The sequence below is a fragment of the Paramacrobiotus metropolitanus genome, unplaced genomic scaffold (genome assembly GCF_019649055.1).
Source record: "Paramacrobiotus metropolitanus isolate TYO unplaced genomic scaffold, Prichtersi_v1.0 Parri_scaffold0000033, whole genome shotgun sequence".
NCBI lineage: Eukaryota > Metazoa > Tardigrada > Eutardigrada > Parachela > Macrobiotidae > Paramacrobiotus > Paramacrobiotus metropolitanus.
This window is the reverse complement of record NW_026570253.1, coordinates 402454-429546: the sequence shown is the minus strand read 5'-3', so window position 1 is coordinate 429546 and position 27093 is coordinate 402454. Positions and strand designations below refer to the sequence as shown.

General features: G+C 45.1%; 4 protein-coding genes across 5 annotated transcripts; 3 read left to right on the top strand and 1 right to left on the bottom strand.

Annotated features, from left to right (window-relative positions):
• Positions 1-194: 194 nt before the first annotated feature.
• LOC129589084 (NSFL1 cofactor p47-like) lies at positions 195-3092 on the top strand. The gene is made up of 4 exons (XM_055483600.1): positions 195-330; positions 1005-1257; positions 1479-2139; positions 2381-3092. The coding sequence occupies exons 2-4, from the start codon at positions 1011-1013 to the stop codon at positions 2721-2723; spliced, it is 1251 nt and encodes a 416-aa protein (XP_055339575.1). The 5' UTR covers positions 195-330; positions 1005-1010; the 3' UTR covers positions 2724-3092.
• Positions 3093-4716: 1624 nt separating this feature from the next.
• LOC129589079 (E3 ubiquitin-protein ligase UBR5-like) lies at positions 4717-17605 on the top strand. Of its 2 annotated transcripts, none has more exons than XM_055483593.1 (34): positions 4717-4814; positions 5131-5498; positions 5602-5661; positions 5779-5863; positions 5926-6122; positions 6203-6325; positions 6384-6497; positions 6579-6736; positions 6862-6967; positions 7028-7390; positions 7642-8025; positions 8307-8706; positions 8808-9008; positions 9124-9204; positions 9264-9363; positions 9428-9681; positions 9899-10154; positions 10218-10315; positions 10550-10931; positions 10991-11309; positions 11454-11724; positions 11822-11892; positions 11955-12267; positions 12327-12544; positions 12849-13068; positions 13203-13486; positions 13625-14049; positions 14360-14573; positions 14642-14818; positions 15168-15868; positions 16007-16238; positions 16376-16501; positions 16580-16813; positions 17189-17605. In XM_055483593.1, the coding sequence occupies exons 2-34, from the start codon at positions 5226-5228 to the stop codon at positions 17399-17401; spliced, it is 7653 nt and encodes a 2550-aa protein (XP_055339568.1). In that variant the 5' UTR covers positions 4717-4814; positions 5131-5225; the 3' UTR covers positions 17402-17605. The 2 variants fall into 2 exon arrangements, with proteins under 2 accessions (XP_055339568.1, XP_055339569.1); XM_055483594.1 differs by lacking the exon at positions 17189-17605 and adding an exon at positions 16989-17158 and having other exon boundaries at positions 16580-16889.
• Positions 17606-19311: 1706 nt separating this feature from the next.
• On the top strand, positions 19312-21360 carry LOC129589090 (methionine adenosyltransferase 2 subunit beta-like). Its single transcript, XM_055483617.1, has 6 exons — positions 19312-19643; positions 19756-19870; positions 19940-20092; positions 20419-20618; positions 20847-21000; positions 21065-21360. Exons 1-6 carry the CDS (start codon positions 19446-19448, stop codon positions 21169-21171), a joined length of 927 nt encoding a protein of 308 aa, XP_055339592.1. The 5' UTR covers positions 19312-19445; the 3' UTR covers positions 21172-21360.
• Positions 21304-26848, bottom strand: LOC129589081 (protein O-GlcNAcase-like). Its single transcript, XM_055483596.1, has 10 exons — positions 26405-26848; positions 26246-26328; positions 25399-25865; positions 24398-24854; positions 24179-24308; positions 23449-23554; positions 23001-23351; positions 22644-22706; positions 22518-22540; positions 21304-22226 (listed from the first exon to the last, which is right to left on the bottom strand). Exons 1-10 carry the CDS (start codon positions 26444-26446, stop codon positions 21621-21623), a joined length of 2328 nt encoding a protein of 775 aa, XP_055339571.1. The 5' UTR covers positions 26447-26848; the 3' UTR covers positions 21304-21620.
• Between the last annotated feature and the right edge of the window lie 245 nt (positions 26849-27093).

Here is a 27093-nt window from a genome sequence, read left to right as displayed (position 1 = left end):
GTGAGTACACCGGCGCGTAAATTTCTGACGTCATTGCTTGTTTCCTGCGGCAGGTAAGTACGAGCGCCACCTGGACACGAACTGTTGGTTTTGTCTGTAGTGCAACCACCTGCAGCCGGCAGTCGGTGGATGTAGGATTACGCTGCAATTTTTTCCTGCTTCGCTAACCCTCATTGCTTTCTCATTCTGTCATGTTTCAGATTCTGACAAGTAAAAATTTGAGGAAATCTTCAGTTTCAAACTTTCAACTCTTTCTGTTTATTTTTGACTCACCTTCCTGGTTCCGAGTCTGATTTCTGTGCGCCACATTAATTCCAAACCCCAGAACAGGTAATTTGTTAATTAATTTTGTACGGGCTGTCAGAGAGACGAAGTTCTCCTGATTTCCGAACCCAATGTCGGCAATGTGTTTTTTTTAAACCAAAGGCAGAAATTTATTGTTTGTAACTGCATTGCACTTGAATGTTGATAGTTGATACCCAATTACCCATAATCAAGAATCGGCAGTACAGTAGTGGCACGTTAAGTGCAACTTTTCTAAATGTTTCATTTGGAGGAGTACGAGTAGTTATATCCAGTAAATATAACTGTGAAATACCATAAAGGCCAAAGTTAGTAACTATGAGTACAGTGGTAGTTCTTACGGTAGTAGTTCTGGCCTCATAGTTCTGTGAACGAGAAACCTTAAACTATAAAGGGTTACAATTGCTAGTTCTTGGAGATACGTTTGGAAATGGAAAATATAATTACATTAATTGGTTATTATGGGTATGGCTTAAATTCCTCATGGTCATCGGCGCATCGCCATTCTTTACTGTCCTACACATGTAGCGAGCAATTTAAATAAATATTGCCTTTCCTATTCCTAATTCAGTTATTATTCAATTATCATGAATTATGTCGTATTTTTATACTAGTAAAAATTTAATCTCAAACGATATTGTGTTGGCAACTTGGCAACTTGGCGCCTTTGTCATACATCTGTTTGCTTTTGTTCCAAATAGGCCAAGATGTCGAACGAGGACGATCTGATTCGACAGTTTTCGGAAACTACGGGACTGCAACCAGACCGCTCCCGGTTCTATCTGGAGTCGGCAGGCTGGGAAATCGGGGTGGCACTGGAGACGTACTTCGACTCGCGGGGCTCGCAGGATGAGGACGTCAACATGGAGGATTATCACGCTCAGCAGCAGATGCCTGGCTCGGGTTTCGCGCCGTACTTCACACCACCTACGAATGCCGCACCGGCGCCTGCTGGTATGATTCACTTACGATAGTTATTACAATTTACAGAAACGTTTAGCAGTGCTCATATAAAAGCGGCATTCTCTGTTTTATCGGTTTTCTTGCTCTTGTTGGCTGGCTTAGACCCCATTATTTAAATCCGTACCCTATTTAATGCTGCTGAGGTTTTTTTTTTGATATGATAAGGAGGCATGATCTAGATGTATTGCGTATTGAAACAGTGCTTCCTTTAGCTTCTCAGGCAGTACCGCGTCCCATTGGCAATCCAAAGCCAACCAGCGGTGCATCGGGATCCAGTCGCATTGCCACACTCAACAGTATCCGTGGACGGGAAAGCACAGACGAAGAGGACGACGACCCGGACAACGACAAAGATCAAGGACAGGAGTTTTATGTTGGCTCTGGCCAAGAGGTGATCGGGCCGGGGCGCAAACAGAACCGCAATCCCGACGATATCATTACGTCGGTGTTCAAATCAGCACGTCAGCATGGCGCGGAGCAAGTGGAGCATGAATCACCGGCGGCTGGTCGATCGTCCATGTTCACCGGTGCTGGACAGCGCTTGGATGCCAGTGCGCCGGTGGGCACGCATTCCGCGCCCATTCCGTCCGGCAGCGCGCCGGCGCCGGTGGATCCTCCCAATCGTGGACTGGTGGTTTTGCGCATGTGGCAGAATGGGTTCACGGTTAATGACGGCCCACTGCGCGGCTACAGTGATCCGGCTAATGAGGAGTTCATGAGTTCCGTTAAGCAAGGCCGTATGCCGCGGGAGCTGGCAATGATGGCCAGTCAGGGAGAGGTCCGCGTGCAGATGGAAGATCACCGCGACGCGGAGTACCGCCCACCAAAGAAAGCTCCTGAATACTTCGGTGGAACCGGACATATGCTTGGCAGGTAAATTTAGCTTATAGTTATGCCATAGTGATAGTTATGCAGCAATATGATATTAGTTAGGTATGCAGTTTTTTGCTTTTGGGTGAAGACTGATGAAGAGGTAAGTAGGAAATACCGAAGAAATAATAAAAAACTTGGGAATCCAGTAATCTGTTGCCATAGGCATGATGAATTTGGAACCGCCGCTCAGTTTGGTTTGGCTGCGAGTTGTTTTACAAAAGGCATCAGTTGTTGTTTTTAGTCCTGCTCCGGCGGTCGTTTCTAATCCAGGGACAGCAAAAAAAGCAGAATCTGGTGATGCGCGAAAAGCTTCGGAAGACAAGGCCAAAGCTGCCTTCGCGTCGGATGGCTCACTGCCGGCCACGAACATCCAGATTCGTCTCACCGACGGATCTCGTATCGTGCACCGGTTCAACGAAGTGGCCACTGTCGGGGATATTCGTCGTTTCGTTCGTCTGGCGCGTCCGGAGTTTGAAGCGGCTGATTTCCAAATGTTAGCCGGATTTCCTTCGAAGGCTTTGACGGATGATTCAGTCTCATTAAAAGATGCAAATCTGCTGAATGCCGCCATTCAAGTGAAATAAACACGTTTTTGCAGGTGCTTTACAAACGAGTGGGTGCCAGTTACATTGGCCACTTTGTGATTTTAACATGAATATCAGTTTATTTCTACAAATGCATACTTTTTTGCGGTGTTATGGATGGTGCGCCGGTCTGGCATTCTTGACAGTTTCGATTGTTGTCGAATTTTTCTCATTTAGTTTCGACCATTTATAACCATTTGATGTTGGCCTGAAATGTTTTGTAAATATTTTGTTTTGCGCCTTGTTATTCTTCCAGAGAATGTTCGATTTGATCACGGGTTGCGCCTTCCTGAGCATTTCAGTTCGACTTTCGATTCGTATTACATATGCTTCCTAAAACGGCGATTTAAAAGTGAAGTTAACACTTTTGCAGCTACGCATTGCTGTTACTATTTATGCATTGTGACTCAAAATTTGTTAACATAATTTACACAAAATATCACTACAACAGGTGTGCAAGATTAACGCTAACTCAATAGAGTTGTTGAAAGCTTACTAAAAGGGAAAATGGTATCACGTGTTAATGATGTTTTTCTAAAGAAACAGAACATCGATCACAAAAATGTGACAAAATTTTTATCGATCACAAAATTTTTATCGACATCGATCACAAAATTAAGCATTTTTATTAATTAATGGGAATATTCAATGATTTCAATCCTGTATCGTGTTCTTATCACAAAATGTTATTATTTCGTGATTCTTGAACTATTTTGGAAATTAGCCGGCGCTGGACTCATCGCCAGTTATTCGTATTGAAGAACTTACCTTACAAACCTGGGGTCGCAAATGGTAAATCATAATGGTCAATGTCGAAAACCATGTTCTTCCAAAAAAATGGGTTAGTTAGCAAATTCACACTAGATGTGCCGCCCAGGAAGCGATTACGTTTGTGCTACGAAATAACTACATACGTAATATTATGGAGCAGCTGTACCGCACTGTAGTGTGTATTTCAGTATTTCTCTAAGCTGCGCGTGCATGCTCTTCGATTTTTTCGTTTTCAAACAAAACTGTTTTGACGGGTTTCGCGATTTTGCAGTTATCTGGATTCTGTGGTTTCTTTCATATAGATACTTTCTCTTATGGTTAGTTCCAGGTTTTTACTATGTTGATTTAGTATTTTCTCTTGAGTGGAATGTCTGGAGATATTTTCCGACGTAGTAACCAGAATTGATCCGTGATTTATGGTGAAAGAAGAATATCAAAGACATAAAGCACTGCGAAGTTAGAACATTCGCTGCGGTAGACGTGGTGTGCTGTGGCCATTATGGCCACTGCTGTACAGTTCTTCGTCCATGGACAGAATGCTTCCATATCCCTTCTTAATCAAAGGTTAGTGTGTTGTATTTTTGATAGAAGATGGGAAAACCAGATAACCGTGGAGGTTTAGTCTTGACCTTTATTTGAAAAAGTGAAATCAGGTGCCTGTTTCGTGGATTCAGCATTAGCATGATTAGCTCTTCTAAAATGCAGTACAGCAAATTGTTGATCGAGAAGCAGCAAGCCTTTTGGGATCTTATCTTGCCGAAATACTATTGTAATTTTTTGATACAAAACCATTTTTAGCAGCGTATGATTTGCATAATTATATTTCTGAATGTGAAACTGTTGCACTTTTCCAAGTAATTTTCCAAGTGTAAAAGTGTTTAAACACTTAGTGATTTTTCTTGGAACATTTAGGAATTTTCCTTGGAACATTTTAGAGAATGTCACAATTTATTTCTTTGATCATAATTTAGTTGCACTGTAATATAACATTTTGTTTTCCAGACTTGAAGAAGCTGTGCAGGATCTGAACGGGCGCGACGAGGGTCCTGCTGTTCTGAAGGAGCTGAACCGACGCGGCATCAGCCAGGTGGCGGTCGGTCCGCATCATCTCTGCTTCTTGCTGGATGTATGTTGTCTTTCTGCTGTTAGGGGCTGTTTAGAACGTCAATAGGCGTTTTTCCATAAATCTGTTTCTTTGATTTAAATATTAATTTTTATGCAGGATGGCTCCGTGCATCGGGTCTCCTATCAGCTGGAGTGCGAACGCTCCTGGCCGACAGATGCGACTGACTCGCACTCCAAAAACAAGTCGAGTTTCGAGTAAGTGCACGAGGGTGTATTCCATTTTGAAAAATTGCATTCTTTTTATTATTTCCGATTGTTTCCTTTATTCGTTGCCGTACTGCGGCTGTTTTTCGCCATACAACACTTCGCGTTTTGGAATTTTCTAGCGTAAAAAACTTCGAAACTGGCAACCTACTGTTGAATTCTGTTATTTTTTCATACATTCAGTTATTTTTCGTATGACTTACATTTTGTTCTTGTGGGATCGCTTGTTTATCGTTACAGTATGTGTCACTGTAATTGTGATAATTTGTAATCGTCGTTTTTATCGGTTTTGTTTTTGCTTTATTAGACCCCCACTGAAGAAACCGCATACCAGCCCCAGTGATGATCCCGCGGCTGTAATGCGGGGAAGGCCTGGCCCTCACCCAGGCCGCCGTGGAGCACATGCAGCAGGCACGCCGCGCCGCATCGCGGCCGGCGCCCGGCCGCAGCCAGCCACTGGTGCAGCCCTCACGTCGCGCCGCACGCCGACTGGTGTCTGCCCCATCAGCTAGCGCGCCGCCCAGCGGCAGCCGCTCGCGTTCCACTAACCAGTCCAGCGGCACCGTCACCGTGCCGCTGCCGGTGGCCAGTGCTCCGCACCGGGCCTCCGCACCCGATGCTAGCCTGCCTCGACGGATCAGCACCGGTGCTGTTCCGGAGGAGCTCATTGCGCAGGTAAAGAACAAAATGTGATGAAATTCTTTGGTTACCCACGGAATTCGGTGGTTTCTCGACACTGATATGTGGCTTTAGCGGCTTATTAATGCTTCTTCTGTAGGTGCAGCAAGTTCTGCAAGGAAAATCAAGAGGCGCGGTTATCCGTGAGCTTATGCGAACGGTAAGATGGCGCGATCATTCGTGTGATAGTGCATGGTTGCGTTAAATGAACTGGAAATTTGCATATAGATTGAACTCTTGCTCTGTTTATTGCATTATCTAGCATCTTTTTATATAGAATTTGGATGTGAATACTGCGGCAAATAACTTACTGAGCCGTGATGACGATGAAATGAGTGAATCCGAGGACCTCGCCGGTGAAGGTGAATATCTCCAAAAACATTTAGTAAACGAACTGTTTTCTACAGGATTTTCGTTGTTGTAGCCTATGCTGATGAGATGTTGATTAACTGGATGGAAGACGCCGCCGATTCTCCCGACGCATATCTCGCCCGATCATCTCGTCTGGGTGCCGGCCTGACCAGTATTTATGGATCGGAAAGGTCGGACAAGTTGGGACACCAATCCAGTGTTGTAGCGATGATTGGCAGCAAGTTAGAAACGCTGCGTTTTGCTTCACCGGTAAAATAGAAGAAAAATATTGCATGCAGTCAATTTGTATTGAAGACAGGAAATTAAGTACTTCATTTATTTGTATATAGGAAATTGGGGAGATCAAGTTTGTCTCCATTGGTGTATTGCTTTCGGAATTGTTGTGCATATGCGACAATGGCCAGTTGTACCAGTGGCGCTGGGATCAAGAGTTTCCCTATTGCGAGAATTCTGTAAGTCATGATTGACTTCTTGTGCGATGTGATCTCAGTTACGCCATTGTATTGATAGTCGTCCGCGGGAATTTTCCATCCCAAAGCCGCTGTATTGGGTTTAACAACGGAGAAGGTGCGCATTATGGCCGCTTGTGGAATTCGAGCATCGTTTTTGACGAATAGTGGAAAGGTAGATTATTTGGTTGTTGAACGCTGGTCTTGGGGGTACTTCAGGATATATTAAGAGGGATTTATTAATTTTCGCTGGCAGCTTGCAACGTTAATTGACGAGTCCGGAGGAATTGTGGCTAAGAAGCTGGAGCACCCTGCAACGGCATTCACAGAACTGCAGAACGAGAAAATTGCCGATTTAGTTGTGTGCATGTTGTATTCGTGTGCTCGAGTCGAATCTGGTTCGCTATATTGGTGGTGAGTTACTGTAGATATTACGAACAATGCAAACATGATGCTTCAGAAAGTTTTTTTAATGCATTCGTTCTGGATGTTTTTGAAACGTCTGAAAATACTGTTCTTGGCAAACATTTTTCTTATAGGGGAGTTATGCCACTTGGATACAGACATCGCGCATTGGAAAAGGCTCGAAGTAAAACGAAGAAAACCAAGACTGTACCTGCTTCCGATATACAGGCTGGATCAACGGTAAGATTTGCTGTACGATTTAGCTAAACTTGTTTGTTCTACAGAATTGCTGTATTTCAGGTTGTGTATAAAAGCAATGCGCTGTACCAGCCTGGTGCCATCGGATTTCGGATTAATTCCTATGGGGAATTACAGTGTGGAGAACTAATGGATAATATGTGGGATTTGTCCAGTGTGATGCGCTTTAAACTTCTCGATGCCAAGTCTGGCAAACCCATGTTATCGGACGGTGCTTCTGGAAAAGCTACTTCGGAGTTCGTTGGCTCGGAGCTGCCGTCAAATGAATTAGCGCTGATGGGCAAACGAACAGCTGACACAGCCATGACGGACGATGAAGTTTATGTCACGGAATCGTGGAACACCCGTGATGTCGTTATTCTGGAGGAGGGCGGACGAACATCGATGGTGGGAAAAGTGTCTCGGGTATGGTTTTTTAGAATATTAGGGTGTTTTACCAGTCAGCCGTTAAGTATGCGTACCCGATAAGTTCTGTAGCATTGCATTTTCGAAATAATGCGAATATTCTTAGTGGATGTTGTAGAAATAGTTCTTTTAAATGGATTTATTCTGTACTGACACGTATTGCTGCTACAATTACGGGGATAGATCCATCTGCTTTCTGTACACCCCATGCAAGGATAGCTACCTTGTCTTGAATTATAAAACCATTGTAGGTGACCGATGACCACGCTTATGTCATCTTCAACCCGTCAGAGATCGATATGGAAACTTCCGACGCTGATAAGTCTCCTTTATTGAAGAAGTCCGATTTGCAGTTGTTCAAGGGACACTCATCCGTATCGACTACCAGATCGGTAGACTGCATCCAACGTGTGCCAAAGAAATTGCGTATCAGCGGCGGCTGCAAGAAGGTGCTGGCGTGCGCCCCCAATCTGCGCAACATACAGATGGTTATATTGGGCATGTCCGGCAAATTGTCCTTCATCACGTATAATCTGCAGAGTGGGAAGAAGGACGTGCAGAGCCGTTTCCTCTGTGATGCCAAGTATATTCTGGGAAATCAGGAGCGCGATTTGAAGCTGGTAACTGGAGGGCGGGTAAGGATTCGCTTGGGGTTGTCATTCATCATTTCATAGGTGGCTACCAATACTTACCAGTTACGGTATATTGGTTCTGAAACAGTAACTTATTGAAGCTTATGCGTTTTATGAACAATATTGTCAACAGCAATTCTGGTATGCTTATGTACAAAGTTTTAAGCGATTACTAAACAGAAATGTTTTTGAAGGAGTTTATGGATGTTAGTTTATGTTTTGATTTAGAGATTGCGAAAAATTTTCTTCTTGGCCTTTCAATATAATGTAACGCTGTTTTGCAGGATGCGGTAACGGTTATGTTGGATGGAAACAGTTGTATTTATCCCATCGAAAAGGACTGCGTAGGATCTTTGCGTATTCCCCATGCGCTGAATTGTTCTCCCGTCCAATCCCTAAATGTGTTTATGCGCTATTTGGCCATTCCGGGGCGGGCCAGCAGTAAAATTCCCTGCGGGGTTGTGGCATTTGTGGTGCGAAAGGACAGCCTGATTCAATGCATCCTGGAGAACTCAGTGGAGAAAGTCCACGCGACGCTCCAAATGGCACCGGATAGGTTGCATCGTATGATCCTGGAGTGTTCGGATGGCAATCGTAACATATTTCATTCGGCGGCGGCAGTTTGTGCTCCGCAGCCGCGCAAAGATTTTCCTAGAAGTTTGTCGTCAGCGCGACTGGAAACCGGTGAGCAGTCAAAGCAAAGTTTATGAATTCTGGAATTAAGTTATATACATGTAATAATGTTTTCCTAGTAGCACGGAATTGTTCATAGTTTGTTTTCATAGATTCTTTGCCAAAGCGTGAGGATGAACTCCTAGATTTAGTGCCATTACCGGATTTTCCGGATCATCCTGGCTCATCATCATCGTCGGAATACATTCATCATTTGTTCTCGCGGAAATCTGGAACTGCCAGCGGACTGCAGCGTCGCATTCGGGAGTCCGCTTTGGCGCGCTTTCACCATTTGGAGCGGACGGTTAATGACGGTAAGGATATTCGGGAACTGACGAATTGTAGTTCATCTCTTGTATATCAAACTATTAGAAATGAATGATCTTGCGATTCAAGGCAGATGCATTATTTAAATTATGCTTCTATTAGAAACAGTTCACCAGTTGTGCAGAAGCACTAAAGCCTTGAGTACGCCATCAGGGATACCGGAAGGTGACGGAGATGGCAACGGTAGAACTTTAACTTTTGAATGAGTTGAGCCATAAATGGATACAGTTGTATCACTTTAGGTCATTCACGTACACGCACGGAACGCAGCCGAACCATTCTGGAACTGCTCTGTAACCATACCGAAATTCGCAAATTATTTTTGGAATTAATGTCGATGAAGTAAGGCTGAAACGCGAGAAATGGCCATATCCTGATTTTTTTACGCACTGTGGTTGCTGTGTAGAAACTCCTCGGGAATGACACCGTTTATGTACGCGGTGCTTATCCGCTCGTACGAAGCCGCGCTAATGATGCTGAGCACCACTACCAGTGTTATACGCGATTCCTACCCGGAATTCGGCCTGAATCCCGTTGATTCGAAGACAGTGGATGCGCTGGTGATGGATTTCTTGTATCCTCCTGGTTCACCGGCCGATGATTCGCCGCTATTTGTTCTGTGCCTGAACGATGTTTGTACTTTTACTTGGACCGGTGCCTGTAAGCGGCTTTTTGAGTTTTGCATATTCCACTATCACTTAAATTGATTATTATGGCGTTTCGGTGATTGATGTACTTCAGTTTCCTCTAATACTTGTAATATTGCATCCGTTGATTATGGTGGCTATTAAACAGTTTTTTTTTCTGGAAAAGCGTTGTAGGGAAGCGGAACTTTTGGTGGGAAAAAAGCGTAATACGGTAATACTGGGTTTTACAGGTCACATACAGCAGGACGTGTGGGAGTGTCGAACGTGCGGCCTCACGGGATCACTGTGCTGCTGTACCGAATGCGCCCGTACTTGCCATCGCGGCCATGAATGTCGGATTAAACGGTCTTCTCCTACGGCCTATTGTGACTGTTGGGAGAAATGCAAATGTCAGAGTCTGGTATCGGGAGATGAGAGTTTACGGTTGGAGCTGTTTTCCAAGCTGATTAATATGTCGACTGACCTGGTTGTGCGCCCCAGCAGCCGGTAACCCGCAGAATGTTTTGTGTATCGCGATTAAGTTTCCGTAAACATATGAATGTTTATTAGGAATGAATATCTTATCCAATACCTCGTACACACTGTTGGGAGACAACTTGGAGAGCAGCGATTTCTAAAGAGTAACCGTGGCACACGACATGCAGACTGTAAGATAATTGTTGGTATTATTTTCGTTCGTTTCCCGTTAATGCATACTGTCCAGTCAGTGGCAGTCACTAATTAACTGAATGCCACATTCTCATGAATGTAACTTTATATTATGTGGCTAAGATTAATGTGTTGTCCAAATATACGTTTTTGCCGTTTGGCGTACGTGAATAGAGGTTTTCAAATTTGCCTGTTAAAGGTTGCATTTTACCGTAAGTGTCCTATGATTTTAGTGCTTAGTCCGCCGAAATTCTGCCAAATGGCTTTGACGCTTTTGCTTGGGAGTTATGAAGCTCTGAAGACAGCTTTGCTGACAGGATATCCAAATCCCAGATTGGCTGCCTTCTCCTCGGCGGTACAAGAAGATCAGTTCCATTTGTCGTATCAAAGTGGCACAGCGTCGTTGGATAAATTCGTGCACGTTCTGCTAACCAAATGCAATTCCGATCATATTGACGCCTTTATTCGCACCATCCAGGCTGCCGTGGGGGATTTCGGTGACGGCAATGATACCAGCATGGAAGCGCAGGAGATGACGAACCGTTTTGTACGCTCTATTGTGCGAGTGTTTGTCATTCTGACATCGGAAACCGCTCAAAACAGCAAAGCCAAAGAGTGAGTAGTACGTTTTTCTGCTTCGAAATACAGTATCTGTGACAAGTTATTTGGTCTAGACAAACGCTCCCAAAATCTTTGCGAAAAATCCGAAAGATTTTTCGTCAGTTGCCGTTGCTATCTATTGTGGAGTTGTGCGAAGCCGCGGAAGCACTGATTACGCCGGTACGACTAGGCGTAGCGCGCCCCTCTTCGAGTTTTATTCCCATCAATGCGTATTCGGAAAATTCGCGTGGGAGTGATGAGTTGTTCAATACGGAGCCGCTGGCGGAACGACGTCGTGGCCGAAATCGACGGGAAATACACACATCGAATACAGCGCCACAGGAAGAACCGGTGCCGTTTGACGATGACTTTCAGTTAATCTATCGACCGGAGGTATTCAAATTTTATTGGTATTAAAGGTTTTGCTGATTGCTGTCGGTTTGCTCCTTCAGTTAGTATTCGCATTGTATACTGTAAGGTATTTTTTGAATTTTCGCATTCATCTGACATGAAATTTGATTAAACTGTACTTGGCAGGCCGCACGCAGTAGGAGTACCCTTCGTACTCCGCATGTAATTAGCACGGCCAACCGCACACCGCCCAGTTCTCAGTCCGGTGAAGCGGAGGAGCCTCATTCCGCATTCTCCGTCGCCACTATTCCACTGGCAGAAGCGGAAGTGGCCAATGCCAGTGATATGGATATCGATGATGATGGAGACTCCGACAATACGGATTCCGATAACGGCGAAGGCAACGATTTCGAGCGAACTGTGGTGGTCGAGCAAGGTGGCAGTCAGCCAGCTGAAGGTACTTCGTAGTAGACAGCTAGTTTACCAGTGAGTTTTATTTTGGAAAATTATTGCAAGAAATAACGGTGATGTTCATTCGCTCTTATGGTTTCTAGCTAATCCAGCCCAAGACCCATTTTCCGATGATAACGATGATGATGACAATGATGATTCGGATCCGTCCACGGTGAGTTGGTTGGTGCTTGGGATAATGTTTCAAAAATATATGTATAAGAATTTACAATTTAGGGAACACATGAGGAAGATGACGATGATGAGGAAGAAGATGAAGGCGAAAGTGATGGTGTCGACATGGACGATAGCGGTTCCATGGAGGGTGATGATGAGAACTTGTATCCGTTCTTCATGGAAGCAAACACTCGTGGTGGCGGTAATGCGGTGTATGTGCGAGCGGCACCTTCCATATCCATGACGCATTCGTCACGTCTGAGCGGCAACGCAGCTTTACCACCCGGATTGCAGTGGGCATCGTCACCTACAACCGGCAGTCGACCGTCGGCGCGTACCCGCGAGTTCTTTCCCAGTTCCGGTGCCACTTTAAGTGAGTTAACAGCTTTCTTGGTGTGTACAGAACGTTAATTGTCGTGAACTTGATTGCAGGGAGTTCGTACATTTATATGGACTCCTTTGGGATGTACCGGCGTTCACCGGCGACCCTTGACGGCACGTCGCCTTCGTTCAGCTCGACGTTTTCGAATCTAGCGCGCTCTTATGGGACTATTGTCCGTGAGGTGGCGGAGTTGTTGGTGGAAATGCGAGAGCCCAGTGTGCGACAGGAACATATTTCCATGGATAGCAGCAAGCTGGAACGTTTGGAAGTATGTAGATAAAATTAAGGCTCATATTGGTCCTGCTATACTTAATATTTTGATACACATCGACTCTTTCCTGTTAAGTATGCTACTCATAATAATATAGGTTTATAGAGTTAAGTATGACGATTTATAAAGGTTTCGCTTATGGAGTGTTGGGGGCGTAGGGGGATGGACTTTTTTGACTGATTACGTTATTTCGAGTAACTGCTTTGCATAACGGTTTCGATAAAAGTGGGGGGGGGGTGCTATATTACTCGTATTTGCAAATTCTAGCGAATTCTTGCATTGACGAAATATTGTTTCGCAGATATTTGTCAGCGAAAGCTTGAAGCGGACATGGAACTGGCTATGTCAAATTATGGATTCCACGGAAGCACAACTGCGATTTGGTTATGCCCTGCATCAGTCCAGCGACACGGCTCCTGCACAAACCCCACGCAGTCAGTCATCGCGCGATCACGAAGATCCCCGAAGTAGCGTACATCCGAGCTACAGTCTGCCAACGACAGTTCGCAAATCATCTCGTGGTAAGCCGTCAGAATTTGCAGATGGCGTGACTGTCTGCGTTAGGGATTTCTTGTCGTATGTCGAACTGTCGATCGACATGCACTGGAACCGTTGCTTAATGTAATTCCACTGAAAATCGCTAATTTAATTGCAGAAGTGTCAGCGACTGCCTCGTCGCGGAATGATTTCCTCGGTTACATGTTATCGCTGATGCGGGCTCATAATTCGGAACACGGTGACTCGCTTCCGGTGTTGGATGTCGCGGCGTTGAAGCATGTGGCGTTCGTCTTCGACGCCATGGTTTATTATTTGCGTATTACATCTGATCCCAACAATCTCAGCGAACTGCGTAAAGTGCGCGGTAATCAGCCATGGGGGTTGCCGTTTGATGAGGACGAGATCGATCCGGAAATGCCATTACCTCTAGTCTACGAACAGGTTTGTCACTGCATACATGCTTTCTGCTCTTGATTAGCTTTCTTTTGCACTCAGTGTTGACGGATCTTGAACGTTGTAAGCAGCAGATCGATTTACTTTAGTGATTTTCTAATGCAGCAGCTTGGTTCGTTGTTTTAGTCAGCGACGATCCACTTGAAATCGGCTTCCGAGCGTAACCGTGCATCAGCAAGTGCCTCTGCGGAAAGTTGTCGTTCGCATTCGTTTTTCCGCCGCGCCCGGTCCATGTGCTACCTCGGAAGTGCCCAACCGGATCCATTTAAGAAATCTCTGTCCGATTCCTTACCGTTGGCCGACCGACCACAGCTATTGCTGCCTAACGCTCGGCGGGAAGAGCTGTTCGGTGCCAAGTTGGTGGATTACTCATCGGAAGTTCCGACGGGGAGCCCAGCTAGCTTCAAGAGCCCCCCGGTGCGGTTGTCGTTGACTAATCGTCAGGAGGATGCTCGGCCTTGGTTGGTCGGGGATGATTCAGATGAGGAGTACGGAGAGGATAATCCCCATTCGGAAGATACCGAAACCGAGACGGGAGCATCCAGTGCACGGTACTGTTATGCTTGTGCTGGCGGCGTTACCGGCATTTTTTCTTCTTTGATAGTACCAAATATATGCCGGTTGTAAAGTAAAACTGCGCTTGTTATCTATCTGTAAAAGCATTTTTTTACATTATGAAACTATGTTGTTGAATGATTTTGTATTTACCAGGAAGTGCATTCGTTTATTGGGAGCATTGCATTACAGAACCGTAGAAAAGGTTTTTGTTGTGATTGTATTTTAACCTTTACTGTCGTTATCAATGTGTATCTGAGTTTTGGTTTGTATTATGATGATTTATTATTAGGATTTTTACTGCAGGAAACGCGTGTTAAGTGCGTCGATAACCCAGGATTTGCTGTTGGGACGATGGCGACAAACGCTGGATACGTTCAGCCGTGTGTTCGCTGAAGACTTCAGTGGCGAATCGGGCTCGTTGATTGCGGACATTGCTGCATTCCCCGTCAAGGAAGCCAAGTTCCGTAAGGAAATGGAACGCCTAAGGGGCACTCAAGCGAGGGACCTCATTATGGATGTAAGGCGGCGTTATGCAAAGCCAGCAAACTGGATATGTCTGATTGAATGCCTTATTTTGTGATGCAGGTTCAACGAGCACGTGGTGATTTAATACCAGAATCTTTTGCCGCGCTCAATCAGTTTTTTAATCGGCGTTCGAATCCTTCCGCACCGCAACCGTGTGCCAAAATAAAAGTGACTTTCCGCGATGAACCGGGAGAAGGAAATGGTGTGGCCCGAAGTTTCTTTACGGTGTTAGCAGAGGTAATTATCCTAAAGAAAATTTATTGTGATTTTGTCGGTAGCTGTTTGTTGTGGTAGTGAACTTGATACAGATGTACTCGATTTGGAACTCAGTCTAGCCATAAAAAAAATTAGAAATACAACCAGTTGGAAATATCTATACAATGCCTTTGAACTTGTAAATAACTTTATATTACGATATTATTCGTTATTTTATAGAAGTGTTTATAGAAGTTATTCGTTATTTTATAGAAGTATTTTATGGAAGTTTATAGAAGTGACTAAGCGAGTGTCCGTCGGGCTACGTTGAAATAGAGCGCACCTAAATATTTGATATTTCGTAAAATTTGATTGTGCTCACATTTTGCAGGCACTCTTGTCTTCGGAGCGTCTACCCCAGCTGGATCGCCCAGCGCCTCCGCATGCACAAGAACGCCGTTGGATCAGCAGCGATAGCCGGATGCGTTTCATGCGCAGCGACTCGGGCTCTTCAAATCGGCGATCCGTATCTGAAAGCGAAATGAGCGAACTGAACATGGCGGATCTGCGCTCTTCAGCCGGACGCAACAGTTGGCCGGACATGGCGGCCTCCATCGGTGCGCGAGCCGCTGCCGCCGCCGCTGGTGGCCGCAGCGGAGAGCGGAATCTTACGGAAGCGCTGTCGCACACCATTAGTTCTTTGAGACCGAGCTTCACGGCGGCGACGGTGCAGCGCATCAGCGCCATGCTAATGCAGCTGGACCCGGGTATGGTGCAGGTGCTGCTGCAGCATGATGAGATGTTGAGCGTGCGCATCGATGAGGCGGCGCTTGCCATCCAGGCGCACCGCTCGGAGTCGCATTCTCCGAGTGGCTACCTACCCTTTCCCATTGTCACCGATAACAGCGGGGCGACGCTGACGGGCAATCTGAAGACGCACGAGACGCCAGCGAAGGAGGAGGAGAAGGTCGAGGAAAAATTAAAGGACGATGATGAGCCACTGTTTTATGAACCGGGGCGGCCTGGTTTCTATGCGCTGCGACCGGGGAAGAGCAGTGTAGCACGACTGTTGGCATTCAGGAATGTTGGACGGTAAGGATATTTTCAGATACGAAATTTCTGTTTATGATGACCTGTTATTATACAACCGTATTTCATTTACTGCAACAATGTTGGATGATTTTTGGTTCATTGGTTCTCGAAATTCTATATGATGGTTCTGTTGATTAGGCTGATCGGATTGGCACTGCTGCAAGGAGAGATTTTCCCTCTATGCTTGACACGAGCAACCGCCAAATTTATCTTGGATCGGCCGCGAACATGGAGCGATTTCGCCTTCCATGATCCGGTGATGTTTGAAACGCTGCGCAAGTTAGTCGTTGATATTGAAACGGGAGTGATCAACGAGGAGGAGGTTGCGGAGCTGTATTTATATTTTGCTGTGGATCTGCCGTTGGAAGAGGTCAGAAAATAATATTGTCAGTTTATTTACTCATCGCGTACACAGAAAGGCTTTTTTTGCATAAACAATACAAATTACAGTAGTTTTGTTTTTACAATAGTTTTGTTGTCTTACGCTTGTGGTTTGCTTTTGTGCAGGGAGGAAAAGATCTGGAATTGAAACCCCAGGGCCGCAACGTGCCCGTGACACGGGAGAATATCTACGAGTTTGTTAAATTAGCGACAGAAATGAGGATGGGCAAAATGGCGGAGAAAGTTCTGGATGTGAGTCGCGGTTGGAATTTTGTTCGCCGTTTTGTCCAGCATTATTTTATACCTTATTGAAATCGCTTCTTCTTGCAGGCGTTAAAGCGTGGAGTTCACGACGTGATACCTGGGGAAACCCTGGAAATTCTTACCCCGGAAGACTTCCGCTTGCTGCTGAATGGCGTTGACCGCGCAATTGACATCCAGCAGTTGGCGTCGTGGACCAACTGGCAGGACGAGACGAACGATAAGACACAGGATAAGACCCGCTTTAAACACTGGTTCTGGAATACGGTCGATAAGTTTTCCAATGAGGAAAAGCAGGAACTGGTAAGTGGCAGATGGCGAAACAAATAAAAGATTTTCTCAATTTTTAACGCTCTTAGTTTTGCTGTTGTCGATCATTGTAATTGCGTCTTTTATGGTACGGTTGCTCAACCGCACGAGGTATGCTTACAGATACGTACGCGATCACCTGCGATTTGTATATCGCGTCGCTTTGCAGACGTGTTTGATAGCTGCGTCACCAGCGTATATGTTTATCGTCGTCAGACTGTTAAGGCTTGAAGCTTGCATATTAATTTTGTGGTTTGAATGTAATAAAAAATCTCGAGATGAATGTATTTTCATGAGGAGGCAATCGAATACAATATTTTGCGATGATGTTTACCAAGCTTTTTTTGTTGACACGTTAATTTATTGCAGTTGTATTTCTGGACGGGAAGTTCGGCCATGCCGGCCAGTGAAGCCGGTTTCGCGCCGCTCCCGTCGGTGACCATTCGGCCGGCCGATGATACACATCTGCCGACAGCCAACACGTGCATCTCACGACTTTATATTCCGCATTACTCTTCCAAGATCATCATGCGAGCCAAACTGCTTTTAGCCATTAAAACCAAGAATTTTGGGTTTGTGTGATAGGAAACGCGACTTAGTTGGCATAAGATATTGTTTTGTGCTTTTCATTTGCAAATGGTGTGCTTCTCCCTGTTGTCTGCTGGAAAATGGATAAATAGTTTTCTGGCTTTAATTTCGTAGTGTCATTGGACTTTTATGCTGTGTGCAAGTGGTTATGTTTTTGTTGATCATGAAAACCCGATTAAATGGCTGGTGAATGTGAAATGTTGGTTATTGCAGTTAGCGCGAGCTGATTTAAAGATGATGAATCTTATTATACTGTATTATACTGTAAGTCTGTAGTTGGTGTTGTAACAAACTTTTCATTACAGCACAAATACATTAGTGTACCGTGTATGTATTTTTAGCGTACATTGCAGCGTACATTAATAGTGCAATTTTTAAGCTTTGTGCACAAAATATTATGATTAGATACGTATCTGTAGTCATATTATTAAATACGAGTATATGAAGACTACGTTCGAAAAGAATAATTACTACTAGTAGACCCGCAAATTGCGCGCAATATATAGGCTACCGGCTACGGAATAGGAATTTAAAAATCATAAGGATATCATGATTATTATTATTTATTTTTTGATGAAAATATCACGGTTAACTCGTATCATGCGTTGTATTGTATGTGCGAATAATTTTTCATGGCCACAAACTTGGAGCAGTCGTAAATTCCCAAGGTCGGATGCCGGAAACAGCACTATGACTCAGAACTATGGAGCACATGTTGCTCATTTGACGTTTCTGGTTTCTGCATATCCCACCCGTAAAAATAATTTTTCCACCCATGCCCTTTAAATCCGAAAATATCAGTATGGGAAATGGTGGGAAAGCGGAATGCAATCCCGTGCAAAAAATTGCCACGATTAATGTTTCATGATGCCCCGCTCGCGCCGTGCTCAGCGTCGCCTGCGGCTTTGTTCGGTTCTTATTCCACACGTTGGAGAACAATCAGATTTTCTGAAAATTTATGACGCAAAGGAAAACCTACTCTAATGATCCGTGACATCTGGAGCCACCGTTGCCTACTCTTCTCCAAATCAAACTTTTGCTGGCTCTGCTGCTGACTTTGATATGTAAGATGTGTATCGAATGACAGACCCGTGCAAATCGCGTGGTTTCGTCAACTTCGTAATTCATATCGTTCTGTAGATAATGTGTTTTGCTGCTGATTTTATTACATTTTAAAACGTTTTCTGCCAGGCGCCTTTCGCCTTCTGCTGGTTGTCACAGATTTTACAAAACAGAAATTTTAGAAAATCCTTTGTTACTGCTTTCGAGAAATGGCAAATTCTGCCAAAAATGCGTACTTCAATGCTCACCAGTCACCAGCTTGCCCTTGGGCGCTGTACTAAAACTGGTCGACTTCTGCGGAGGACAGTTGTCTTAATGATCATGCTTGAACTGCGATACGCTTCGACTCTTCGTTGCTTTTTCATCAAACCCTCCTTTCTTTCTGAGTCAATTTCGATGAAATTAGAAACGCAGGGCTACCCTATAATTTATAAACATTCAAGTTTCGTTCAGTGAAACGTTGTGCAAGCCCGTGGCTGCTTGGCAGCAAAAGGTTTTTAGCTGTTTATTTGAGACAATGGTGTGGTCGGTTCTGCAATGGTGGATTCTTCACTTCTGTGACTCGGCATGTTACGTTTTCAATTTTTTTATGAAACTGGAACTGTTTTCTCAGATCTAACTTTTGATGGCTCACTACATGATGAGCTATCGAACGATAGCAAGATATCAGTTTGGTCTTGTGTGTGGCTGGGGCTGACTCCCGCAGTTGAATTTTGAGCACTTCTTATTCTTTTGAGTATAAAGTTTGAGCGTGTCGCACGAGCTACCGCACGCACACTGCATGTGCGTATAACTGGAAAAGACTACAGTAAACTGTAAACAGGAAACACTTTGCGGTCGTAATGATTTTGCAGGACTGCAGCAAGAATTTTGCAGATGTTTGCTGCAAACGATATTGCGCATTGGTTTTAGCACGCTGTTTTGCGTGCCGTTTAGACTTCTTTGCGTCCAGTGTCTGCTCAACATCGCTGAAGCGATGGCCACTAACTCCAGCAAGCGCGTCCTGATCACTGGCGCTTCCGGTTTACTGGGTCGCGCCGTTCTGGAAGCGTTCATCGCGGCGGGTTGGCACAGCACCGGGCTGGCCTTTTCCCGTGCTGATCGACATCCCAATCTGGTCAAGGCTGACCTGTGCGATCCCGTGGCAATGGAAAAACTGATCGATGATTTGAAGGTCTGCTCCGTGAGCGTACTGTTTCGCACGAGTGGCGAGTGTGGGGCGAATTGCCTGTGCTGTCTTTTTCTGTTGGTGAATTAAACGAGCGACGCTGGGGTTTTTTTTGCAGCCGAACGTCATTGTCCACTGTGCAGCGGAGCGCAGTCCCGATGCCGTGGACCAGAAACCGGCCGAGACCTTCCAGCTGAATGTGCAGTCCACGCAGCATCTGAGCCAGTGTGCCAGTAAGTGTACGCAGTTGTCTGCGTTCATTTGATGTGATTCGTCTCAAGTGCGTGACGTGTGTGCGTTAGAGAATGTGGGCGCTTTCCTCCTCTACATCAGCACCGACTATGTCTTCGACGGCAACGCACCTCCTTACACGGAAGACGCTACCCCGCATCCCATTAACAAGTACGGAGAAAGCAAACTGGCCGGCGAAGAAGCTGCCGTTTCAGTTTATCCAGGTGGGCTGCGGCGATCTTTGACTATTTCCGTTCTAATTCTTTTTTTCCTATACACTTAAGCTGGTAGCTATAGTATTTTTGCTGTTTTGTTAGGTCTTTGTAGAGGTCTTTTTTAATATTCATAGTTCGTTTTATATCTGCACAAGATTTTTTGTGCACTTTTTTTGGATTTCTGTGATCATATCATTCTTCGTGTGCTCGTTTTTTTCACATCTACTGTGTACGTGCAGTATTAGAGTATCTCTGTTTTGTCTGTACTTTGTACAGAGAGGAGCTATAATTTTTGCAGCAGAGCAACGCCGATTTGACGCTGACATTTTATGTAGATGCTGTGATTTTGCGGGTGCCAGTTTTATACGGACCCGTGGAGAAGTTGTCGGAGAGCGCGGTGACTGTGTTGTTTGAGAAGCTGCTGGAAGGGCCAACCGGGAAGCCGGCTGTCATGTCGCATTACGAGCGCCGCTATCCTACGCACGTGGCTGACATCGCTAAAGCTCTGGTTCTCCTGGCTACGTTGAAATTACAAGTAAACGCCGAGGACGCGGGGCGTTGTAATTAGTAATAACACAGAGGCATGATTAAAATTAGCCAGGCGTGTTCATTGGAATTTTACCAAATCGTGTACTGACGTGTACTATCTAATTTGCGGAGTTTCACTAACAAATAAGGTGAAAAGGAGTATAAAATCGGTCGTTACCGGCTTGGAAATTGTGTTTTACTTTGTAAAACCGAAATATGTCTATTCTTCGAACAGGGTGAAGAAATTCGCGGTGTGTACCACTGGTCCGGCAAAGACTGTCTGACGAAGTACGAGATGGTGCAGCACATGTCCAAGATCTTCGGCCTGCCCATGGACCACGTGGTCGCCGATGCCACGAAGCCAACCAGTGGAGCCGCGCGACCGTACGGTAAGAAACTTCTATGGCCTGTTACTTGCTCAGAAAGTAGTCAAAAATCGCTTATGTTGCGCAGATGCGGCGCTGAGTTGCAGCCGATTGGAGAAGCTCGGTGCACCGACGCCCATGTCCTTTGCCGATGGGATCAGCAGCGTTCTTTCGCCATTTGCTCGCAAGGCTTAATTAAATTAAGTGCCCTTTCCGTTGGTATTCTGATTTGATATGGTCATGTGTTCACTGATCGAAAAACTTCAATACGAGTACGCAGATTTATCAGATTATTGAACCAAACTACAGAGCTTACAAAATGGTTTAGCTGTAAAATTTATTGTTCTCTTGCCCTACGTTTGCTAAAAAAAACGTATTCGGTGGGTATCTGTAACTTCCGTTTACACCGCAACATCGTTTCGCCCATTAGTGAGCCCATCACAAAAGTGACATTACAGATTCGAGCATTCAAAAAAATACGGATCCACAAAAAATCACCAGACTGAAAGATCTAAAAACCATAAAACCAAATCTATTACAATCCCATTTCAAAACCGCGTGCAAAGACATACTGTAAAAGTGCAAACAGAAAAACTGAAATCCCAGTCTAAATCCCACATTGCGTTGTGCGTATAGATCCCACTTTATACATTCCCACTGCGCGCCATCAGCACGAAATTCTTGAGATTCTGCTCTTCTGGCGGCATCGTTTCAAAGCCCATGTTTCCCATCATCTCTTGTACATGTGCCGGCCCTGCGCGTTCCACCAGTGCATGCGCCGCCGCCGCCCCGTTGATCTCTAGCGTATTAAGGGCAAAGCTGACCAACCGTCGCACAACGTCCGCCTCGTTAACGTTCGAGCGAACCCCCAGCCGCAGCTGGCCGGGGTAGTCGCGGTAGACGTAATCCGGCAGAGCTCCCACGGGTTCCACCGGGTCCGCGTCAAGGGGATACTTCTTCCGGAGGTCTTCCCGGAAGCAGAGCTCGGTGTTGTGCAGACTGCGGGCGTCGGTTGTGCACACGATATATCCGCACACCGCTCCACTGTCGTCTTCGATGACGAAACAGTAATCACGGAGAGAGTGGAGAAAGCAGCCGAGGGTGTAGTCACCCAGTACATCGGGATACCGCTCCATGGTGTCCACAAGGTTGGAAGGGCTACTTGAGGATTCACGGCAGATATCGTACACTTCCGCTTTGTCGTCGGGGAGGTACGGACGAATGGTGTAGATTTCCAAGGGAAGCAGACGCTAAAAAGTTAATTCAGTTAGCAATATTTACGTTAATTGCACCCCAAAATTAATGCATAGTATTCGCTGAAAATATCATAAGTATAAAAAAACTACAGCAAGAAAATGCATAAAACTGGTTTTCAGAAATATGTCATGGCAATTTCAGCATTCGCATAAGTAAGTATCAGCTGTATCATAATGGCTGGTTTAATAATAGTGTATTTAACCTGTACAGTGTACGAAATATAGATTCTAACTTTGCCAAACGTTATAATAATTATTATGATCAAATTAATTCTGACTTCTCACCTGAAATTCAGCGTACAAACCACCTACGAAATAAATCCATATTGCTGCACCAACTGTTTTCTACTGCTTCATGTGGAATCACATAAGCAACTGAACTGTTATATAAACAATGCCAAGTACAAGTACCTCTTCTAATCCAAGACTCTTGTATTTCCTCGGCAAATGGGCTGCTTTCTTGGGATGCTGATCCTAAGGAAACATGATCGCTTCACCGAAATCCCGTCAAATAATCTTATATGTAAACAGCTTTACCAGAAACTAAAGCTGCGCTTATGAGAAAATCCCGATTTTTGTTGACAAATCAATAAAGAAGAGCTACAGCGGTAATTTTCTTCAATTACTTACATAATTACCCGCCTCGTGTCAACGGAGAAACCATTACCATCACGGCCCAATGACAACCAATGAGCGCGCACAGCAATCTGCATGCCCCACTGGAGCATCAATCGATGAGCGCTCATTAGTCGCTGTCAATTTACTTACCTAACCATCTGACAAAAGCGCTGAGCAAGGAGAGCATGCCTTTCAGATCCCAAAAGTAGGGAAAGAGCTCATAGACCAGATTACGGTTGACGCTGTTGCTAATGCGCAGACACATCCGATTAATGTGCCCATAATGCTCATCAAAGCCGCTGGCCCGCTGCTGCCATTCCGCGTCCATCCGGCCTGGCTTCCGCTGTTGCTGCTGGTGGCCGCCGCGCTGCGACGCCGTCATCCAGCCGGCATGGCGACGCAGCCAGCGGAAGTCGTCCAGCAGTTTCATGGCTTGAACGCCGTGATCAAACGGCAGGTAGAAGAGATCGGCCAGCAGAAGCAAATCCGCCGCGGTGACTTCTGAATTACAACATGACAGAAACAATCTTAATACACCAGTTAATGGTGCGATGGTATAAGGGAGCAACGGAATGTGATGTGATGCGCTGCCGCTTACTGTTCTCGTCCGGGTCTCCCATTTCTTCATCCGCATTCCAATCACGTCCCGTGTGTTGAATATCATCGTTCCGTCTCTCCGTATCGGCCGGCAAATGATTCTTACCCTATAATTACACATGATGTAATTGTCAGTGATGGGCCGACGATTCACGAAAAGTAGAACGCCTTTTTAACAGACATGCACAGAACGAAGTTTCTGTTTTTACAGGGTAATTCGATATCAGCGTATGGTCAAACAAGCTGAATATGTGTAAACAGCACAATGCAAACTAAACAAAAAAAACATCCCTTCCAGAGTTTATAAACAACAAGATAAAACATAAAGAAAAGATAAACATCCACAATAAACTGAAACAAAACTTAAGTAATCAATACATTTGTACAGTAGGGAATTGTCTAAGAACTTTTGATAATGTTAATTTCACTTTGATCACCGCAATAGATGACAATTTCCAATTTAAAATTAATTTTAAAACCAACTTCTTTAGTTTTATGTATCTATTTCTAATAAATTATCTTCTTATAGCAAACGATTTGTCCATTCCTAAGTTTAAATAACTTGTAATTCACGACATCGCACAGCATCAGAATACCGTTCACATAAATCTTCCGACAAATCAGCCTCTCCACGCCGGAAGCCAATTTTTTGCACCCAATAAAAAAATAAGCCTATCACGCAAAGATACGCTGGTATGAGAAGTGTTAACCAGCAGTGCAAGGTCACGTACCGCGTCCTTCCCGTTGGACATCTCATCGCTGCCGGCCGAGCGCATTAAATCATCATCATCCTCTGCTGCTCTCCTCTCCACTACATCCATCTTCCCCTGCAAATCCATGGGTTCCACATCGATCAAATTACTACAACACGTACACACGTTACACGTATATATTCACATGCCGGCACAGAAATCCCTTCAACTTTTAATCTGTTCAGTCAACATACCGACCTCTTCGTTTCGGACGCTGCCGTGTTAACGAGGCCAATATCGTTCAATTTGGCCTGTGCAGCCAGCGAATAATCGTTAGGGACACGCTGGCACTGTTGGAACTCTTTCAGCCAAGCGTTGCTGGCCAGCATCAATGCGGCCCGCGGCTCATACGTCGTGCCACTGTCGTTGTTGTCGTCGTCGATTTCCCCGGAGATTGCGGTTAAACCGCATTTAATCCACAGGCCCAGAGTGTAGAAGGCATTGAAATTGACTTCCAGTTGGCAGTTGGGATTGGTAAAGACGCCGCGGATGCACGGGACGATGGCAGGATCGCGCGAGTACGGGCCCAGGAAGAGACGCCGTTGTCCGTAGTCATTAGCGTGCAAATTGTCCCAGATGACCGGTTTCCGTCGGATGACACTGGCCAGCTCCTGCAACGACTCCACCGTAATCGTCTTGCTAATCACTTGCGGACCTAAACATATCGGTCTTAATCAGACACATGGATACTGTCCAAATTTTAACGATCGTAATGCTATTGAATGGTCATTTGGTCCTCTAAATTTCTACTGTATTATCAAAAACGAAGTCTTTTAAATAATTTCGACAATACATTATGAAAAAAAGACCGAATAAACCAGTTTATGTATTACTCAGTTTTCATTCATTGTAGCGGAATTTGTTTTAGGGAAATCATGTTGCAAATCTTTTTCCGCCAGACACTGTGCCAGTGCACTTTCAAGACCAAACAAAAATGTAAGCGATATCAAAACGCGGAGCATGGCATACACTAAATCACGATCAAAAGACTCCATTAAAAGAAGCAATGATTTTCGTAATGATTTTCGCGACAATATTCTGTTAGTTTCATTTGTAAAGGGTATAAAACTGGTAAAAATAGAGCGCAGTGCGTACAAAGGGGCAGGAAAAAAGTGTCAACATGTTCCGCATGACAGATCCGCAAGTAAACACCACCCGATCAAGCCCCGCACACATACAGTAACACAGCGTATACACACCTGTCCACATGATATCGATTTCCGGTTGTAAATTTTGCCCGACACAATGCAAATACTCGGATGTCGTAACACTGGGGACGGCCCGCGCGGCACAGTACTCCGTGGGGCAGAAGGCGAACACCGGTCGGCCCAGCGCATCGAATAGCTCGTTAGCCACGGCCACGTGGGCCGCGGCGAAGGAGGCAAAGACCAGTCGGTCCGCCGGCTGCAACTGCGGCTCAATGTCGTCGAAGAGCAGCGCGAAGCAGCGACAGCCCAGGGCGGCTACCTGGGCAAATTTATTGCGCAACGCCTGGCGATCACGCTGACTGGAGTACAGCATGTCCACGCCGGGCGACAGGGTGTAGAAGAAAGCGATGTGCTGCTGAGCAGCGGCCTGGATGAGGGCCTGCAGCTCGGCGCATTCGTCGGACGAGTAGGCTTCGCGCCAGTTGGTGCGGTGCTTGTAGTCGTCTTTTGGAGCGTACCTAATGCGAATGCGAAGCAATTATACGATGCACGGCAGCGGAGAAATTCTATCGATTATACACAGATTACAAATTTATAACATACTCAAATGTGTTTCCTTAGTCCATTTCGGGAGTCGACCGGAAAGTTAAATTTTCAACAGTTCTTTCCAAAACCACCATCCCATGCTATTCTTTCGGCTAATGATTACATTTTTACGAGTTTATAGTCTGTTTATTCGAATCAATTACTGTATTTATTTGTAACGATTTTATAATTTTTATTACTTTGCTTTTGCTTCGTGCACGAGTAATTTTTGTGGTGCATTTTAAATAATTTAGACGCAATGTTTTTATATTAATATGTTAAAGAGGAAATTATCAGTTGAATACACACTTACATATATGATGTCAAACCAAACTCGGGCATTTTCCGGAACAGCTCCTTCCTCTGCTCAGCAGTCCATGGGCGCCCATAAAAACCCTACGAGAAAAACGTAACCACTTACGCAACTGATGAAGGTGCAAAACAAGCTTAACGAGATTTCATGCTTGCTTGCCTCGACAATGCCTCGAATGAAATTCCCCTCCTGCCCATCCATGTCAGTCCTTGCCGTCAGATCCGTCCACTTCTGTTCGTTATCATGCTCCGGGCTCTCTATAAACGGCAAACAGCATGCCACAGCCGAGCAGCATCCGTATGGATCGTCTGTGTTTACAACTGTGTTGTTGGTCGGGGTGGCCCATAGCAAAGGGGAATCACCAACGTAATTTTGTGCACGGTCTCCATGTTTCTTTTTCTACTCAAGTAACTTTACGTACGCGTCAAATTATGGAGAGATGGATAAGCGATAAGTAACTGATTTAATTTCAAGTACAGTACTTTATAGCTTATGTCGATACTAAAATGCTAAGATTGTCATCAGCACTTGTCAAGATAAAAAACACATAACGGCCGATATTCACGCCAAAGCTGTCATATTCCCAAGTTTTTGTTTACAAAACATACAGTATGTGCACTTGTGGAGTGTGGACAGTTTTCTGTGTTTTTGTGCGGCTCATACGGCTTTCAATGTCATTCGTGCGCTATGGAATCGAAGGCGGTTCAGTGCCGCTATTGGGTGGGCTATCATTCGGTTAGCCAATAGAAGCTGACATCGGGAAAAGGAGATTTTGTAATTCGTTTGCACTACTTATGAGGCGGTGCCCCAAAGAGCGTGATTCATATAGTAAACTCGCCGATTGCACT

Coding starts and splice junctions, on each gene's coding strand:
- LOC129589084 (XM_055483600.1), top strand. CDS start 1,011: ATGTCGAACGAGGACGATCTGATTCGACAGTTTTCGGAAACTACGGGA. Junction 1,258..1,478: donor TGCCGCACCGGCGCCTGCTG/GTATGATTCACT, acceptor TGCTTCCTTTAG/CTTCTCAGGCAGTACCGCGT. Junction 2,140..2,380: donor ACCGGACATATGCTTGGCAG/GTAAATTTAGCT, acceptor TGTTGTTTTTAG/TCCTGCTCCGGCGGTCGTTT.
- LOC129589079 (XM_055483593.1), top strand. CDS start 5,226: ATGCAGCAGGCACGCCGCGCCGCATCGCGGCCGGCGCCCGGCCGCAGC. Junction 12,268..12,326: donor CAGTTCCGGTGCCACTTTAA/GTGAGTTAACAG, acceptor ACTTGATTGCAG/GGAGTTCGTACATTTATATG. Junction 14,819..15,167: donor TCTTTACGGTGTTAGCAGAG/GTAATTATCCTA, acceptor CACATTTTGCAG/GCACTCTTGTCTTCGGAGCG.
- LOC129589090 (XM_055483617.1), top strand. CDS start 19,446: ATGGCCACTAACTCCAGCAAGCGCGTCCTGATCACTGGCGCTTCCGGT. Junction 19,644..19,755: donor AACTGATCGATGATTTGAAG/GTCTGCTCCGTG, acceptor TTTTTTTTGCAG/CCGAACGTCATTGTCCACTG. Junction 21,001..21,064: donor TGGAGCCGCGCGACCGTACG/GTAAGAAACTTC, acceptor TATGTTGCGCAG/ATGCGGCGCTGAGTTGCAGC.
- LOC129589081 (XM_055483596.1), bottom strand. CDS start 26,446: ATGGATGGGCAGGAGGGGAATTTCATTCGAGGCATTGTCGAG. Junction 24,309..24,397: donor GCAGCGTCCGAAACGAAGAG/GTCGGTATGTTG, acceptor TACGTGTTGTAG/TAATTTGATCGATGTGGAAC. Junction 22,541..22,643: donor AGAGTCTTGGATTAGAAGAG/GTACTTGTACTT, acceptor TTTATTTCGTAG/GTGGTTTGTACGCTGAATTT.